This window comes from Misgurnus anguillicaudatus, chromosome 21 (assembly GCF_027580225.2).
Source record: "Misgurnus anguillicaudatus chromosome 21, ASM2758022v2, whole genome shotgun sequence".
Lineage (NCBI taxonomy): Eukaryota > Metazoa > Chordata > Actinopteri > Cypriniformes > Cobitidae > Misgurnus > Misgurnus anguillicaudatus.
Genome location: NC_073357.2, coordinates 21,218,010 through 21,238,809, shown reverse-complemented (window position 1 = coordinate 21,238,809; position 20,800 = coordinate 21,218,010). Strand labels below are relative to the sequence as shown.

The window sequence follows — 20,800 nt, the reverse complement described above, 5'->3', positions numbered from 1 at the left end:
TTATGAAAATAAATGACCAAAAAAGACACCAATTAAATACAACCATTCAAGGCAAGAGATCGGTGAAAGAATTTATTTGCTTGATGAATAATTATTTAAAGAAAGAGGAAAATACCATTTGAATTTCATTTTCTAAAATCTCAAAAAGCTGTAACATTTAGAAACATCAAGAAATTTTGTCTAAGTGAAAACAGCTTAAAAGCGTTCCACAGCTTCAGCTCTATCTTACAGCTATTGTTTAAGTAATGTGAAAAGATGCTTTGTAATGTATGACATTTTTCCGTGTTCTCATTGGAGGCTGTAGGTTTGCTTCTGACCAGCAAGGTCCAGCGTGATCAGCAGTGCTCTGGGGTCCTTTCTGTTCTTATGTACTGTAATTTGACCTGGAAGTTCATCTCCTGCACAATTAAAAGCAAACAGAATGAATGAAAAAACAGAAAGATCTGACATTCGACATACATGCACATGAATATATTAAAACATGATCCAAATTTTATTTAATTATTTGTAACAGTTAGCTCAGTAAAGGGAATAGCTTGCATCTCTTTACTGTCAAAACTTTAATGTCCAGATTATGACATAAAAGATATTTAAACTCTTACTGTCCCCTATCGGGAATCTAAGAAAGGCTGCAGAGCCGACTAGCTCCAGATGGCAAAGAAAGCTGCTGCTGCTCACTACAGTATGGTTACAGTATAGATATAGGCAGCACGCTTTATCAGGATGGCCTGAAGACAATGACAATGATTGCAACAGATAATCACTTTGATTAACTTCACAATTCATTTTGCAGGCGTAAATTAATGTTTACCCAGTTGGCAAACAAGCCATTCAGCTGCTATTTCTTTCATTGTCCAGGATACTTAAAAAATGCTGACTGCGGCATTTGATGTGAGCTGATGAAAAGCAGTCAGATGTGGCCGTCACACTGCACTGCGACTGTCAGATTGCGTCTGTTCTACCTCATACTGTCAACTGATCACATGTGCACCAATAGGAACCTTAAGCAAGACAGGTAGGGCAGAAGAATTTACCCATAAATCCCAGCTCATACACAATAAAACGCCACTTTAACATTTCCTGATACTAAAGTATATTGAAAGAACAGAACCCCTGTAATCTAATCCTATAAGATATACTAAATTATACATTTTTAAACATGGATATGCAATAGAGCATAACAAAACAAAAAGGTTTCTTCATTAGATTTCTAATAAAACAGGGCAAAGCAAAAGTCAGAATCTTTTGAAAGAAAAATTGCTCTAATATAAACTGCCTTAATTAAAATCAACAGTGTGGAAAAATAATTGACAGACCACAAAATATTGATGACAAGTATGAGCTTAAATGATAGAAAGATATATTAAACTTCAGTACCCCCCACAGAAATTGTCTGTGTGCACAAGCATGAACAAACTGGTGTGTGCCTGCACTCTGTAATAAACACTTACTGCAAATGGGCATTGAAACATGACTGAAAAATATTCTTTGAGCTTTGTTTACAGAACCATGAGATGAACAGAGTGCAGTTCCCTGACTCTGAATTCATTGTAAAAGTGGTTTGGAATGTAGTTTGGGCAAACCGTGACATTTGCTTGTATAGAAACATGAAAGACCAGTGACATTAAGTTTGTTTAGGAATTGTGGTGGAAAAGCTCACTGTAAAGAATATGCAGCATGAAGTTAAAACAACTTGGTTTTGCAAGTCAATTCAACCTATTTTTTTAAGTTTTGGATGTAAAAAAGTTGACATAACTTATAAAATCAAGTTGAAATTGTTTAACTTGTTTTTTTTAAGTTAAAGTAACTATATACTTTGATTTGACAAAAATGTTGCATATTTTTTTACAGAGTATTGGTAATGTTAATTACTTAAAGGAGACAAAGCTGGTTCTAAAGGTGTGATATATACAGTTATATAACACAAAATAGTGACTGCACACTCACTTGCAAAAATATTTATTAGAACCAACGTTTCGGCAAATAGCCTTCGTCAAGGTATGTGAGGTATATATACAAGGTATATATACAGTACCAACTAACACACAAACGCAACCAAGGGTGACAGAGGATGAAACGAGACAAGTCAAGTCAGGACAACGCATAACTACTCATTTTTATTCCTTATAGAAACATAACTGCTTCTCAAGAATCACAGCATCACAGTTTATGTAAACACTGACTAAGGCAACAAAATACTTACGTAAATATATACATTAATCTAATAATTAATTATTACAGCAGTTTTTTAGAAAAAGGTAACCCCAAAAATTGCACCAATAGAAATGCTGCTTTATAAAACAGCCTCTCTCTCTCTGGCGCACATTATAAATCTGCAGTACCCGTAAAGAAGATGCATAAAACTTGCCTTCAGAATCACCTCTCACACACCCCTCCCCAACGGCACCTTGATCAGACACCTCAAGGACCTTTTCACAATGCAGACTGGTTGCAGTTTCTATGAATTTTTGATACTTTGGCAGAAATATGGAAGATGCCACTGAACATTTAATTTATATACAGCCAGCCTGTTCTCAAAAGAATTTATATGTATTTTACAAGTTGGCTAATTTGTATGAATTTCTATAAAGTGAATCATACAAAAACATACGATTATAAAAAAAACTAAATAATTAACGAAATCCTATCCCCAACATAACAGGGGCAAAAGCAAATTGTAATTTATTTTATGAATGTGGTTGTATGAATTAATACGATTTAGCCACCTCATAAAATATGTATGAATTGCCATAAGATTGCACTGATATAATTATTCCTTGGATACTTTAACATCACCTATGCTTCGCTATTTTTACAAAGCGACTTATAAGTATATATAAGATAAATATACACTCACCTAAAGGATTATTAGGAACACCATACTAATACTGTGTTTGACCCCCTTTCGCTTTCAGAACTTCCTTAATTCTATTTGGCATTGATTCAACAAGGTGCTGAATGCATTCTTTAGAAATGTTGGCCCATATTGATAGGATAGCATTATGGAGATTTGCGGGATGCACATCCAGGGCATGAAGCTCCCGTTCCACCACATCCCAAAGATGCTCTATTGGGTTGAGATCTGGTGACTTTGGGGACCATTTTAGTACAGTGAACTCATTGTCATGTTCAAGAAATCAATTTGAAATTATTTGAGCTTTGTGACATGGTGCATTATCCTGTCGGAAGTAGCCATCAGGGGATGGGTACATGGTGGTCATAATGGGATGGACATGGTCAGAAACAATGCTCAGGTAGGCCGTGGCATTAAAACAATGCCCAATTTGCACTAAGGGGCCTAATTGGGCCCAAGAAAACACACGCCACACCATTAAACCACCACCACCAGCAGCCTGCAAAGTGGCAATAAGGCACGATGGATCCATGTTCTCATTCTGTTTACGCCAAATTTTGACTCTACCATCTGAATGTCTCAACAAAATTCGAGACTCATCAGACCAGGCAACATTTTTCCTATCTTCAACTGTCCAATTTTGATGAGCTCATGCCAATTGTAGCCTTTTTTCCTATTTGTAGTGTAGATGAGCGGTACCCAGTGGGGTCTTCTGCTGTTGTAGCCCATCCGCCTCAAGGTGGCTTCACAAATGCTTTGCTGCATACCTTGGTTGTAACGAGTGGTTATTTCAGTCAAAGTTGCTCTTCTATCAGCTTGAATCAGTTAGCCCATTCTCCTCTGACCTCTCGCATCAACAAGGCATTTTCACACACAGGACTGCCGCATAATGGATGTTTTTCCCTTTTCACATCATTCTTTGTAAACCCTAGAAATGGTTGTGCATGAAAATCCCAGTAACTGAGCAGATTGTGAAATCTACAGACCGGCCCGTCTGGCACCAACAACCATGCCACCCTCAAAATTGCTTAATTCACCTTTCTTTCCCATTCTGACATTCAGTTTGAAGTTCAGGAGATTGTCTTGACCAGGCCCACACCCCTAAATGCATTGAAGCAACTGCCATGTAATTGGTTGATTAGATAATTGCATTAATGAGAAATTGAACAGGTGTTCCTAATAATCCTTTAGGTGAGTGTAAGTTCCTTCCTGCTGCCAGTTGATGGCTCTGTGACCGTCACTCATAATATATCCATATCAATGATCAGACCCCATGAACAAACTTATAGGTCAAGTTTGATTCAAAATCATTCCATGATTGCAGGAAATGAGACACTTTCTGTTTTCCTGATTACACCGATAATTTTATTACCTCACAACATGGCAAAATTGTTTGCGACATCAAAAATCAGTTTGCAATTTAGCATCTTCAGAGTCCTAGGAATAACATTAACCCAATCACAAATCTACTAGGAGGAATACTTAAAAGTTCACCACATGCACTGTTCACAAAATCCAAAATCCCCTAATCATGACAAAAAAAATCAGTGCTTTAAAGGGGACATTTACAAGACTTTTTAAGATGTCAAATAAATCTTTGGTGTGCCCAGAGTACATAAAATTACCACTTTGTATGTGTAAGCAAATTGTGCCATTTTGGGTGTGTCCTTTTAAATGCAAATGAGCTGATCTCTGCACTAAATGGCAGTGCATTGGTTGGATAGTGCAGATTAAGGGGCGCTATTATCCTCTTCTGACATCACAAGGTGAGCCAAATTTCAATTACCTATTTTTTCAAATGCTTGCAGAGAATGGTTTACCAAAACTATGTTACTGGGTTGTTCTTTTTCACATTTCCATGTTGATAGAAGTACTGTGGACCAGAGGATAGCACTTCAAAAAAGTCAGATTTTCATGATATGTCCCCTTTAATGCAAGGGCGTAAGTTTGATTCTAACATTGTTGGGGACATAAATAAAATTGGTCTGCAGAGTTGCATGGCCAAATGATTTTATCGATATTTACCAATTTATAAAAGACTTAAGCATCAACTAATTCTACAACATTGTAAACACACTGTATGTTTTGCTCATAGTTCTAAATCTGATCTCTTAACAAAAGTCTTTTAACAAAATGCAATTATTTCAGCTTTTTGCTCAATTTTGTTTTTAAACTACCCATATTTGAGGTGATAAAATAAAAAAAATTCATTTTTTTGTGAATTTGTTTAAAGCAGAGGGTCTGTTCTTTCATTTTAAATATATTGTATACATTTATAGAAGAACATTTTCCTGGAAGGCATTTTGTGAAAATCACAAAAATGCTGGTGGGCAACTTTTTTTAAAAAGGATGGCGGGGAATGAGTTAATGTCCATCCATATTTATTGTCCTGTGATCATTTAATAATAAAAAAATATATATATGATTTGATTTCAGTCCATTAGGTTTAAGAGATCCTGCAGGTGCCTGCTATTGCTCAAATGGAAGGGGAGTTTACCCTAAATACTTACTAATAAAGAGACTGAGAAAAAATTATATATGATCAATATATACCATTGCAAAAACAACAAATCTAATCTAAGCTATAGTATGTTTTGTGAAGCACCCAGCATTGGACAATGTTGGACGAACTACATCACTATAAATGTTCAATGTAGTCTCTCAATTAATATGAGGATAAAGTGCATGTATACTGTACTTTATAATAATTCTACAAAATTATCAATTCAATTACTTTTTCTGACATTATTGCAAACAGTAACGATAAATAAAGTAGTTTGGAGTTAAGCTGTTGGCAGAAGGGTAACTGAAAAAATATATATTTTAATATTGTCTCACAAAATAATATTATAAAGCAGATATCAACAATGCAGAAATTCTGTTTGCAGACCTTATCATTAAACGGCTCCTGGAAGGAACGAGTGTGGTGCTGCCCATGGACAGCTACAGTTTAGCCACAGTCATTTATAATCGTGTGCTGCATTGGAGAAAGTGTCTAAAGCACCTTCATCCATCTATGCATCAGCTGACATTTCTCCGATACCCATTATGATAAGACACACTTCACCTGTTAGAAAGGCCGGAGCACTGCCTATCTATGAATAGCTGGAGATGTTCTGTTTTACTCTTATACCTTTACCTAAAGCAACCTGCTTTTTAAAGCATTGCTCCTTTGATTCATTAACCTGTCTATTCTATGATCACTTCTGCTTCAATTACTAGCCATTTTTTACAAAAATCAAAAGTAAATTATGCATTACACATCAATCTCTATTAAAAATTACATTACAAATGATATGTTCAATATTATGAAAAATGTTGAACACATTCATTTTTATTTTTCCAAAAAGGTTTGCATAAACGGATCAGTTTGCAGTTCTGTTTTATAAAAAAAAAAAAAACACATGTCTATGATTAACAGACAAGGAAACCAATCAGCTTCTCTTTGAGACAATGCAACTGTTGCCTAAAATAACATTATTTTGTAAGTGCTTTAACTTAATTTTATTAATATTGTAGCTCACTCAAATAGTCCTGCAAACTACAACACTGTAAATGTTCAATGTAGTCTCTCAATTAATATGAGGAAAAAGTGCATGTATACTGTACTTCATAATAATTCTACAAAATTAGAACAATTAATGGGTCTGTGTTTAAAACTACACAACTACTTGTTTGTGTATTTAATTTCAGAATTGCAGTTAACTATTTTTCTTTCTTCATACTTTAGCCATAAGGGCTACAAAAATACTACACAAATAAAGTCAACCCCTTTTCAGTATGCTATGTCAGCTTATTAAAACTGTGTTAAATGGCAACATTTTCTAGGTTATTAAAATCAATCATTTGTTTCCCTCAAAAACACCATGTGATGATATGCAATGATAAATGATAAAAATCAGCATGAGTGATTCTTAAAAAAATTGGTCTAAGCACTGAAGTGTTATTTAATTTTTAATTCCTCTAAACATGATTTTCAAGACAAAATATAGCATATAGTATATGCCTGAATGGAATAAACTGATGGTTTTACACATAGTTTATGTGGACTGTCTCTAGAACTGCTCAATCATACTGTCTGTCTGTCTGTCAATGACTGACAGATAACCTGTGTCTCAGTCTAACTGTCAGGCCAAAGTAAGATAAGATATATCTCCATGTGACACACATCCTGTTATCCTGTATTAAAACACAGTATGATGACTGCACACACACATCCCAGATAAAGACTGCAGGTTAAAGACAGACACCAAATACAGTGTTTGTAAAAAAAGGGTACAAACCAGCTTGGACAGAGAATGGACTCTCTAGCATAAACACAGTTTGTTTCCAGTGGGTCTTAGGACAGTTTGGAGAAGTGGAGAACTCAACCTAAAATTCAAAACACAAAAGCATTAAAACTATGCCTAAGCAACAGCATCATTTTATTATTAAAGTGCTCCATGCTCATTCTGCTTTTAAGCTCAAACTACAACTTCAATTTTAATCCTTTTAATCATTTTTCAAGTAAAATAAAGTTTAACATCCTCTCCAAAAAAGTCTGAAGAAGATACAATCTGATCAATGTTTAAAACAATGTAATTTTTTACCGTTAATGGCATAGAAAAGGCTGTTTAATTTTACCAAAGGGGTGTTTGCCCCCCTTGTGGTGGCTGCCATGTTGACATTTCATAAAATTTTGTTTCAATTCAATTCAATTGTATTTTTAACACGTATCATTGCATTGAAGCAAAGAAGCTTTACAACAAATACAGATTAATACAGTCAAATGTATTTTAAAAACAGAAATATACAGGATAAACTATAGGATATATTATTAAACATTTTGAGTACATTAGTGGTATCAACTGCAAAAAGGTGCAATCTTTAAATAAGGTGTAAATTAGTGAAAACTGTAAAAATAATTCATAATACAGAATGACTGCAATTTGGTGGTTATTTTAGCAGTGCTATTAATAAAATATGCAAATACAAATACTAAATCAAAAGCCTATTAAAAACAGTATATACTTTTTCTGACACAATTAGTCAATTAGCATGAAATCTGACAACTACAACATTATTTATATTACAAATCTGAACATATAAAAATTAAGCGATGATGTACCTGACAAATTTTGCTATGATAACATAAAACATATATAATGCACATTTGCATGAATAAGAAAAAACAACGAGTGTTGCCGGACCATTATTTTAAGAGACATCCTAAATCTATTTTAGCAAACTCCCAGTCTGCATGGGTAAAAACCACAAAACTCCAGTGGAGAAACCAGGCTCAATGAGAGTGCCAATTCTCATTTGGCACGTTCCCATAATAATATTATTTAACATCTTACAGTTGAATAATAATACATTTTTTTAAACTGTAAATGTGTCCTTGCAATAAGCATATTTTGACAATGGAGGAAAAATACTTCTTTTGTATTGATGCTGCACCAACAGTACCAGTTAAAAGCCAAGAACAACGCTGAATCAGCCAGTGAAACAAATAAAAAATACATTAAACGCAGAGTAAAAATAAAACTCTGAACCTAATCTATTTGGCCTGAGAGTTAAAAAAAATAGACTTGCGATGTTAAACAGATGTAATAAAGTCAACAGAAATGATTTGGACTTCCTGCTGTAACACACCACATTTGGAAATGCAAGTGTTGTTAATGTCAACCAAAATAACATGCAAAACCAAAACATTGCAGAGGTTATTCACTAGCTTATTAACTTAGATGTTCAAACAATGTTGAGCACAGTGGGGCATCGGAATAGCAAAAACATCCACATATTCTTGCTTGAAGGCTCGTTACAATCCAGCATCAACCGCTCTCCCAGTAGCTGATGGGTTTTAGCTTATTTCATTGCTTGTTCCAGTTGGTCACTGGAGGAAGGCAAATGCTTATTTCAGCATTTAGGTATAGCAATTCCATTGCTATTGCCTTGGGCCTAAAAAACAGCAAGGCGTGACCACAATTGCTCGTTGTTAAACAGCACAGCACAACTGCTTACCTTGTTTCCGCAGTGCTTGTCGAAGAAAATGTCAAAATAGCCCACGATGGCCTAGAATGAAATATGAGCAAAAGGTTAGAACATGACATTCTGGTAAATGCTGACACTTGTTCAGGCTGCCTGCAAATAATTAGCAAAACACTGTAAAGGAGACTCGTTGAAGCAATAAAAAAATCATGCAGCAGTTGAATGTCAGCGCTGTGCTAAATTGTTTTATAATCATTGAATATAAAGAAGGATAATAAAAATAGGGTTGGGGTTGTCTGCTTTAAAATACAGTGAACAACACAATATTAGAGAAGTAAAAACTACCCATTTTTGTCCCAACCTGCCCCCAATGACAGTAGAGCAGCTCTATCAATCTCAAGAGCATACTTGTAGTGGCAATGATGCAGAACTAATAGCTTTTAATCCTGACGCAGCTGACAACACAAGGGTCTGCTTGCTCGCACAAAGAGAATCAATGAGAAAGAGAGAGCACACAGTAATAATATAAAAAAGCATGTGAGAGTTAAGCAAGAAAACAGAAAAATATCAGATATACATTACATAATATTACAGGTTTAGATTCTTGTAATATTAAATTTACAGCATATACATTTATACATTGAATAGCAATTTGAAAATCTGACAACAACTTTAATTTACAACCCAGGCTATAACGTTTTTATTTGGCACCAAGAAAAAATTATTATTTGCAGGTTGTTCCAGTACTTTGTATTTGACCAAAGCTGCTGTATTAAATCTAAAAGTTGAGTAGAAAAGCATTTAAAATGGCAAAGATCCGCTATTAAATTTGTATATGTCTTATAATACAAACATAAACAAACAAATGTTTAACATTTAACACAATGACAAAACCCCATAAATGTATAATTGATTATTGATTAGAGACTTCAGAACTTTTTCTAATGCATGAAAGACTCACCTTGTCTCCACATACAGTACACACTTCCCAGGATGCAACCGCTCTCAAATACTATTTAAGCAAAACAGTTCAAGCCGCTTAGTTGACTCAATATTCTAAATACCTAAAATATTTATTTTCACTCCAAATTAAGCGCATAATTTCAAAGAGGTTTCTCAAAAATGAATGGCTAAACTGTGTCACTGCACACGGCTTCTCAAATGTGAACACACAAACACACACAGAACAGCGCACGGTCACCCTGTGAACTCTCAGGGGACACTGCAGTGATAATGTGAACAATTCTGCCTAAAGTATCCCAGGGACCTTGTGGGCAGACATACAGCTCTGGCTTAATGTCTGTGTTTTACTCTCTATCAACACCCACCTATTAATCCTCCTCTTTCTTTTGTTAAATTAGCTTTAAGTGGAATAAAAACACAGCAACTTAATCAAGGGTATTTCCACCAAGAATTTTTATTCCACTTTCATAAAGCTTTATGAAAACCATTAAATGTGGTCAAATGCAGAAAATAACACCCATATCATTGTTATTACGTTGTTGGATTATTTATAAAGGATTATGCTGATTATACATGTATTTTAAATTCATTTGATATTGTTGCAACACACAATTAAAAATTCAGTGCATTTAATTTATTTTAAAATTGCCATGAAAATTTCAGTTTTTATTTTCTATAAAAAAAGAATGTGAACTGAACACACACGGTCAATTCCAAGCAACTTCACTGCCAGAAATAAAACAAAATAAAACAACCCCACCAATGCACCGGGGAACAGACACAAAAGCCATAGCTATGTGTGTGTGTGCGTGCGCATTGGGGGAGGGGGGGCTGGAAATGGCTTTTCATTCTCATCAGTGTTCAGTCATCACACCCGGGGAATGTCGGAGGTAAGTGATGCGAGCGAGCTGCTTCCTGGCCCAGGAGGCGGAGCAAGCAGGCGCTCAGAGAGTCTACCTGAAGATCAGGTCGGGAGAAAATTAATAATTATCATCAATTACTAACATCAACGGGGAGCAATTCATCATCAGGCCCTTTCTAGCGCTATCATGTCGGAGCGGCGCGTGGTGCAGCCAGATACAATTATGCGGCAAGCTGTAGAGAAGGGAGAGCTAATGCGCTTTTGATGGGGTTTATTCACGCATGCGAGGCGTCACACTCGACCACCTCGAGCTCTCCCTCTGCTCCCACACCCCCCGTTACCCTTATTCTGTACATGACACCCACAAATGCCAGAAAAAATCCTGTTATTTTTTCCCCTTAGAGTTTGATGTTCCACCACACTGACAAATATTCAAGATTTAATTGGGGGGAAGAAAATCTCTGCTGGCTCACACACAATCAACATATACCTGACTAAGGGAAATATTGTAAACTATGGTTCTATAATGCTTTACCAGTTACAATGGTGTACGGGTTCTTTTCATAGACATATAACGGGCCAATGGGACAGCTCAAAGGAACCACTTACAACTTCCTTTGTGTGAAAACCTTTTACCTCTGTTAAAATCGAGAAAGAAATTAAGCAAAAAAAGAAAGAAAAAATTTGATGCTTAACAACCTCAGCTCATATTTCTAACTCAGTTCTTAACAAATTTCTAAATAAAATGCTCGTACTGCACTTACAATATCAAGCACGCCTGTGCTAAGGCAAGATTTCTTTAGTGTCTGGCCCTTAAGGGCTCGTTATAGTTGTGCATAGGTCCTACAGCGTAGCCGCGACGGCGTAGGTTCCACGTAGGTTTAACTAAAACTTTTGCGTCGTCCGTGCGACGTGCAAACACACGCGCAGACCGCTGGTAGGCAGTATCTACGCATGTAACCACAGTAGCAGCATGACCGTCAAAGAAGAAGAAGCTTGGCAAGTTAACCCACAAACGAAGAAGAAACAGCAACTTGTTGTGTATGATTTGAGAAGACCAGCAATGATGGAAGTAAATAAATAGCGACTTTTGTTGCAGTTTGAGTTAAATCACCCCTCAACTTGGCTCATCTTTGTTTTCACCGTCGCACTTGCGGTCCGCGTAGAACTGACGCGCTGTTAAAAATTTTCTGAGGTGCATGTCAGGCTACGCAGAGCTACACACAGGCTATGGATAACCTACGTAGTAGCTACGGCGTAGATTTTACGCACGCCTATAAATTGGGCTTAAGACTCATTAAAAAAAAGTTATTTTTACTTGCCATGAATTTTAAAGTATTGCATCAAAAATGCGTGATGGAAACGCAAAATTTCAAATAAAAATTTTTTACGCTCACTTGAGGTGGTTTTTGATTTATACAAAAAAGAGAAGGGGAGAGCGGGGCACAACCAAACGCTTTTTCGCTTTGGCTCTATGATTAAAAAAATATTAAGGTTAAATAAATATTTTTTTACACAATCAACATTCAAACTCTGCTAAAAATGAGCACTTAAAAGTTTGTTTGGGACCTGCTTTTATCGTACAATTACACCGAAAGTCGGGGTAATTGTAACAAACAGGGTTGTAAAACCTGCTAGAAAATTTGGTTAAAAGACAAATAATTCAATACAATTCTGTCTATATACTAAAGATGAATATTGTTTATAATATGCCCATAATAGATGAATGTGTGGATATCTATCCATCCATGATCCTACATCTAACCATCTTTGTAGTATACATCAATGCATATAAATAATAAAAAAAATTGGCTGCACATTTAAGAAAAAAAGCATAATTGTGAGTTATTTCCCCTAATATTGTATTAACAGTAATCATTTTGTTGAATAGTTTATACACTCTTAAAACAGATGTGTTAAAAACAACACATTCTGTGTTAGTTTAGGGACAACACATTAAATGTGTTGTCCTTAACTAAACACATCTCTGTGTTATTATTGGAACGACACATTTTGTGTTATTTTTAACACAACTTGTGTTGTCCATTTCATTTATTTTAACACAAAATAACACATACATGTGTTAAATGGCATGACACAAACTATGTGTAAAAAATTAACACATCATTTTTTAGAGTGTACTTTGTTTTATTTCATTATCATTGTATACTGGAGGCTTAGTCGTACAACTAACCCTGCTGTGTAAAAAGTTTTTTTAATCCGCAGCTTTCAGTTAGTAGGAGTTGCTGACATGTTTCAAAATGGTGTTATGTTTTAGGTAACAAGACAGTGATTAAAATAATATAAGGTTGGATTTGGTGACTTACACACCCAACTTAAAAATAAAAAAAAACTTACGATGAAGAAATTTACTTTTATGCCTGCAAAAAACTATCTTAACCAAAACACATCAAAACTTTTCACAAATTAAAAGGAGATCATCTTCTGACAGTAAGAGAAAAATCCTAAAAGCACAGATTGCTCGACCCTGTAGAAATATGTAAAGTAACCGCGTTACAATTAACCCCACGCTAGTATGTGCCTCACTCACCTCTACATGTGAATAATGGGAGATGAGACTGCTTTTGCCGTACAAATTCTGATGTAGCGAACATTAAACCCATGTGACTAACCGTCTAGCTCAGTGGTTCCCAATCCTGGTCCTCGAGGCCACCCTGCCAGAAAGTTTTAGATGTCTCCTTATTTAACACCCCTGATTTAACTCATCAGCTCGTTAGGGAGACATGTTTTTTGAAGGAGCATTTTTGAAGAAGATTGATAAGTTGAATCAGGGGTTTTAAATAAGGAGAACTTTCAGTCAGGGGGGCCTCGAGGACCAGGACTGGGAAACACCGGTCTAGCTGTTTCCGCTGATGTTGTCTTACGGGGCTCAACATCGTCTTAATGCCTTTGCTGCTAGTGCCTCAAAAATGCTGCATTCCTTCTTCTATGTGCAAAATTTTGCTAATTTAGAAAAAGATTTGCTTCACATTTGGATGGAAACACAGCTACTGAGTGGTATGTTTGTAACTTCTAATTAAATGGGGGAAGACAGATATCTTTACAATTGCGTGCTAAAAATTCATCATATTTCCGACCATCAATTAAACCGGACATAAACTACCATAACTTGTTTTTTACCATCAAGTGTCTCAAAACACCTTTTTTAGGTTGCTTCAGCTGCTGCCCATACGCAGAGGCTGGCAAGTAGCTCACAACACTCTCGAGAGAGCCTCAACCCCAGAGAATCTGTTGCCTTTATCATTTGATGACTGCCTCTTTTTACTGGAAGAGAAAACTTCTGTCGCTAGAGGAGCCATATCGAGCATTCAATTTTTCTCATTCATAGTATTAGCACCTTGTTAAAGGTGCAGTGTGTAAATTTTAGCGGCATCTAGAGGTGAGGTTGTGAATTGCAACTAGCGGCTCAGTCCACTGCTCACCTCTCGCTTTTGAAACGCATAGAGAAGCTAAGGTAGCCACCACCGGAAAAACATGTCATCGACGGAGACAACTTAGTTAAAAAAGTTTGTCCGTTAAGGGCTTCTGTAGAAACATGGTGGCACAAAATGGCGACTTCCATGAAAGGGGACCCTCTGTGTATGTAGATAAAAACATCTGATTCTAAGGTAATAAACACATAAGGGTTCATTATAAAAAGGTCTTTATACACCCCTCATAATATAGTTTTGTATATTATTTTGCATTTCTGTCAAGAGATCCTTTTAAAAATTACACACTGCACCTTTAATATGTACACTGTAAAAAAATGTAACATCAAGTTAAAACAACTTGGTTTTGCAAGTCAATTCAATATACCATTTTAAGTTTTGGCCTGTGAACAGTTGACATAACTTATAAAACAAGTTTAAAAATAACTTAATTTTTGTAAGTTAAAGTAGCATAAAAATATATGTTGATTTGATAAAGCTGCTGATTTTTTTACTGTATAAAATCTTTGGTTGTATGATCGGACACCCTGCATAAATGCATAGAAAATCAGTCAAATAAAAATGCCTGTCCACCTCTTCCAGCACCATGTACCACAAGAAACCTAAATTTCTGGGACACTAAACAAAAAACAGATAAAAAGAAAGAGGCCTATGTAAGAGTAAAAAGTGCAATGCAGATGTTCTAATCACAGTGTTTCCGCTACATGCATTCTGCCGTAGCGGGTTGCCACACCTAAAACATTCCCGCCACGCCTGCGGTTGTGGATAGAAGGGATACAGAAAAAAGAATAACATAAATAAGCCTACACAAAATATGTTACACTTAAATAACTAGCAGATTGACAAAACGAATAAAAAAAGTATTTGAGTTTCTGTTCTTTTTTGTGACGTTTTCTAAAACCAAAGCAGCAGAAAGCACGTCACGTTTTTTTAATGATTTTAAATAAGCTTTTGTGAGTGTACTGTACACAAATAAAAGTACACCATTTACAGTTCAAATGTTGTTTTACTTTTATCTGTATGACCATAAATTTAACTGTTCACTGGTGCATATACACAGACTACTACTTACATGAGACTGCAAGACATTAATAGTCTACATTAATCTGTTTGGAAGGAAACTTACATTATTTCTGTGGGAAGAGAAGGACGTTGTTAAACTTGAGGCAGACGGTGAGACTGTGTTTCATCTGTTTTCAGACGGAACAGCAGGGTTCGGGTACCCGCGGGTGAACCCCATAATATTTGAGGTAACGGGTGTAATAATATTAACATGTCATTTGCGTTGTAGATGCAGGTCAGGACTCAATAGGCAAGAGTGAACTGCGGGTCTACCGTCCAAGGCCATTTCGACTTGATTCAGCAGTTTTTATTTGTGGTTAGCATTGCTTATTAGTGTTTAATATTTGTCTGAAGACCTTTAAGGTTTCTACTTACTGCGCAATTTGTACTGTAACAGGGTCAGGATAACACCCTGTGTCTCAATTCGTTCCCTAGCACTGGTAATGACCTTAGTTCACTTGATATTGGGACACTGTTCCCTTATTCTCCTGTGACATAGCTGCTTAAGCGCGTTGTGATTATTCACAGCATCAACAACTGCCAAAACCAAAATCTCTCTGACTTAATTTTAAACAGTACATTGTGAAAAAACGCTGTCATTATTCTCTTACATATCCATACATAAAATTGGAGGAATATAATTACATTTTAAATATAAAAAATATTTTACAATTTTAAATAAATATTATTATTTTAAATATTGAGTAGATTGTGGTTCCTTACTTTGTAGCGATGTGTGTTTATATTTAAAACTAAAACTAACGTTTGGCGTAAAGTTTATTGAGTTGGCTCACGTGATTTTAAGGGAACATGGGGACCATCGATGCTCACTGGTTTTTGCGTTGCACAGTGGGAATTTTTAGGGAACGAACGTTCCAGTGCACTGGAAGGATTTTGCTGTTGAGACAGGGCCGACTCCCTGATCAGTGCCTTGACTACTGAACAAGGGAGCTGGATTGAGACACACCCACAGTCTTTATGTCAAACGGGCCGGGTGTGGAATAAAATTGCTGCTGATGTTGGCTAACTGGTTGGGTGTTCTGTCAATCACTTCGGGTGCAGATTATCAAACAGGACTGTGCATGACTTTGTAACAGGAACTATAACACTAAACATGAGCACAAACTTACACACAACATTAAAACTAAAATGAATTAACATATTTTTAAGAAAATACATTTTAGAACAAACATAGAAAAGCAATATGTTATGAATAATAAGGAAAAGTAAATGATAGCATGAAAATGATAAAAATACATATGTAGCCTACATTTAATTACCATGGGTGCCCCCTGCAGCCACAGCTAGAAAAAAATCCTAGAGGAAAAGCTGAAACATCTCATGTATAGTCATTTTGTGTTCAGTTTAGATATACTGTATGCTATAGACCATTTGCGTGTTTGCAAACAGAGATGACGTTTTTTGTGGTTTGTGTTCAACTAGTGGCAGAAAGTGGCAGTTCTGCAGTAGCGGTGTGAAGTGTTTTAGCGTTAAACTGTAATTGTTATGGATCCAATGTTCTGTCGAGGTTTGTTTCCCCTATGTTTACCTTTAGTGTAATGTTTCTTACAGCATTTTCATCACGGTATATTTATTTTTTAGATAAATTCAAAGTTTAAATGACTTGGCTACTGATATATGTGCATGTATGTAATGTATACCTATTGTTCTTTATTGGTAAATCAAAAAATATATGTTTACAGTATGAATCCCTAAACTACATATAAAAGCAATACTATCATGTATTCTATTAAATACGATTTATTAAAAATCTCATAATTTTCCTGTTTATTATAAAACTATACATTTATATGCATAGGCCTGTTTATATATTAATAACACTTTACATCGTGTGTGTGTGTTATATTTATTAAGTATGAAAACATAATAATTTTAGAACAAACAGGAAGAACACATAAGCTAAGATATAAGATAAAAAAGAAATAATAGAAAACCTTTCAAATCTTTCTAAATAAATTATAAACGTTATGTGACGTGAAGAAAGCGCTATAAGAAACACATACAGGGAACAGACTTTGACAGAACACAGGACATCTCTAATTATTAAAAGATTTTCAGTTGATTCCATTGCTATAGTTTAAGGGCTTATTGCAACCATAAACACGGTTATCTTCAAATGGTGTCTTTGACGACGGTATTCTATAAAAATGGATGTCATCTTTTTTTGGTATTCCTATTTTGACACTCAACAGCACAACAAGACATTTTCTAGCGAGTTATCTTGCTTGTTTTCCACTGTTTTTCTGCCACCACATTGCGCACGCCACTTGCAGTGACGTAACTGTGACGTCTACTCACAAAAGGTCTTTAGTGATAATCAGTCACCAGAAAGTTTGTGCAATTTAAACTTGTTTTTATGTTTGTACCATCTATTATTTATGCAAGTGTTACTTTGATACTATGTTTAATAATTTTATTATTATAATTTATATTAAAGGGGTGATCACATGAGAAATCCAATTTCCCTTGATTTTTCAACATAGAAGATAATACTAAAGGCCTCTTATAAGTTTCATCGGTTTCACCTTAAAAGCATTTCTACAATTGTGCTCCGGAAAAAAAAACGGTCTAAAACAGCTGGTTATGAAGTCAAAGGTGCAGATTAATTTTCAAATGACCTGCCTACAGCAATACAGTATAACACATAATTTTACATCATGGCACTGTTAACTCCGTCCACTAACATTCAGTCTGAAAAGTGAGTGGATCTCAAGGAGTTTTTGTTTACAAACACGACTGTAATAACAGTAAGATGTTAGACAGTAAGACTAGAGGAAATCCCTTCTATTTCTTCCTGAAGCCTTATTGCACAACACCAGTGCAAATAAAAAGCACACTGGCAAACGCAGATAAAGACAACAAACAAGGGCGGGGCTACCGTTTCTATAAAATCCACCATCTGAGCATCAAATTCAGAATCTTTTCCCTAATAGACACAGCACAGCTGATAGCAGTCTCTTACCCCTCATTCAGAAAACCATGGTTGCAAAAGTGACCAAAGACATTCCCTTTCGAGGATAGTTCTATGAGGAATTGTATAAAATCACACCTATTAACAGTAAAGCCCAGCCGTGCATCACACAACACAAAATCACCATACTCGCCATAAGGTTACATGAGCTAAAAGTTGAACAGATGCCCGATTCACGTGGGATCCAATCAAAAATCTAGAACAAGTGTAACTGCCAAAATAGGGGCACACATCACTACCTGATTGCGTTGACAAAGAGCAGAACAGAGGGCAATGGGTGTTTCCCTCCGCTGTGAACAGGTCCACATCTGTTTCCCTGAACCGTTCCCAAATCAGCCTCACAAAATGGAAGTCTTCACTCTCTGTGAGGGATCCCATCAGATTATGATCGGCCCCCTTGAGAAGGCATGTTGCCTGCCTCTTAGAGCCCTCAATCACAAACCCACTTGGCAGTTTACACTGTAAAAAAATCCGTAGAAATTGCAGCTGGGTTGCCGGTAACTCACCGCAGATTCAAATTTATGTTATTCACTGGCAACATTTTGTTCAAAGTTAAATGAACATTTAACATTTACAAGTCTTTGTCTTTACAGAGTAAAACTAAGAGAGCAGCATCAAGCAAAACATTCTGGGAAACAAAATCTGAAGCAAAAAACTGAAAAAGGTTGATGATGATTTCTGGTTCCCAGAATGCTTTGCATGGGGCTGTTATTGTATAGTTTTATTCTGTAAAGATAAAGACTTGTTAATATTTAAAATTTATTTAACTTTGAACAAAATGTTGCCAATAAATAACATAAATTTCAATCTATGGTAAATTACCGGCAACCCAGCTGCAATAAGATTATAATTTCTACGGAATTTTTTTACAGTGTACGTACAAAGTAATGGACGAGCTGTCGGTGCATATCAGTACATGGTTTGACCCACACAGAAGGAAGCTCCAGACAAACCGCCTTCATTTTGTCACACTGTCGATGCATTTGTCATGACCACCTTCCTTCCAGTTACCAGCCCCAACTTAATAACCCCACAGTGCAGGCCCGGGACAGGGTGAGACGCAACCCACAATATCAGTGGACTCAAGCACCTACACGTGACTGTTATGTGCAGCGACCAATACACCAAGCCTTATGAGGCAACCGAGTCTTCTGCAAAAGCTAAAGGGGACACATGTACAGTGGTCCAAGATGACAAATGACGAGGCAGCCACCAACAGTCCAAACCAGAGGTCACGTTAACCAAATTTTTTTGGCAGTGAAGGAAAATCTGAAAGACATCTGTCATTTTGACAGTTACACTTACAACAAAATGTAATTTCCAACCCCATCCAGTTGGTGGCAAAAGCGTATTTGAACTAATGCAGCACTGCACAGACTGATTTAGTTTTGAGAGAGAGCGATTAGTAAGCACTGGTCTTGAAACTCTAGCAATACTTTGATGTCATACGTTGATAGATCTGGGCAGAACTTCTCAAGTTTAAAACACTCAAGTGTGAAGAGCACAAGACAAATCTCCAGAACAAAATTTGCAACAAGAACTTGTCTGTCAAAGGTAAGGACACAAAATCTAATGTCACTAGAGCAGGGGTCTTCAACATTTTTTGGGTCAGGGACCCCTTAGATGAGAGAGGCATGGAGCAGGGACCCCCTGATACTAAATGTGTAAAACTGATATTTAAGTAATCAGTAAGGTACGAGAGGCTGCCTTTCCATATTAGGCACAACGCAAAGTGGAGTAAAGTACAAATATAGACCAATCAGAATCAAGGACTGGAACTGTTTTATAAATAGAAACCAACCATATTGTCACACAGCCATACTATATTAAGACAGTACATTGGCACTATTATGCTGTTGTTGTACATGCATAATTTTTTGTTAAAGTAGATTTAGTTTTTATATGAATATAATAATAATAATAATAATAATAATAATAATAATAATAATATATTATTTTAAGGTATTTGCAGTGTAATAGATTTTCATTTTACTGTGAAACTAGGCAACTAGGTAAATGGAAAGAAATGATAGAAGCACAAAGTTAGAGGTATGGCGTGCAGCATGGAAAGAGAGTGTTAAACACTACAGACAGGCTATTAAAACCGCCAGATATACCTATCTTAGCAAGCTTATAAATGAGAATTATAATAACCCTTGTTTCCTCTTTAGCACAGTTGCAAAACTGACTAGAAACAAAGAACAAACAGAAACCAATAGTAAACTTTAACACAATAGTAACAACTTCATTAACTTCTTTTCTAACAAAATTATGGCTATTAGGGAAAACATCGTGGCTACCCAGGCAGCCACCACTCTACCCATTAGTTCACTTAACACTAGACTACCATACGAACATCTAGATTCATTTAAACCTACTACAATAGATGAGCTCTCTAGACTAGTTACATCATCCAAATCATCGTCCTGTATATTAGACCCCGTTCCCAAAAAAACTACTTAAAGAGGTATTTCCTGTAGTGTCAACCCCGGTTCTAAATATCTTTAACTCATCGCTAGAAATAGGATACGTTCCAACAGCTTTCAACCTAGCAGTTATTAAACCGCTGATTAAAAAACCACAGATTGATCGGGAGAGCTTAATAACTTTAGACCAATCTCAAATCTCCCTTTTCTTTCGAAAAT

At 36.0% G+C, this 20,800-nt stretch overlaps 1 protein-coding gene across 4 annotated transcripts in view; it reads right to left on the bottom strand.

Moving 5' to 3' along the window:
* Positions 1–59: 59 nt before the first annotated feature.
* prmt3 (protein arginine methyltransferase 3) overlaps positions 60–20,800 on the bottom strand; it is a 153,289-nt gene continuing 132,548 nt past the window's right edge. For 3 of the 4 annotated variants that reach the window (XM_055195895.2, XM_055195888.2, XM_055195887.2), the window contains exons 14-16: positions 8,858–8,908; positions 7,138–7,225; positions 60–398 (exon numbers count right to left, since the gene is read on the bottom strand). In XM_055195895.2, coding sequence (XP_055051870.1) covers positions 289–398; positions 7,138–7,225; positions 8,858–8,908 — 249 coding nt within the window. In that variant the 3' untranslated portion in view covers positions 60–288. The remainder of the gene's footprint in view (positions 399–7,137; positions 7,226–8,857; positions 8,909–20,800) is intronic. The other variant, XM_055195889.2, reaches the window with a different exon arrangement.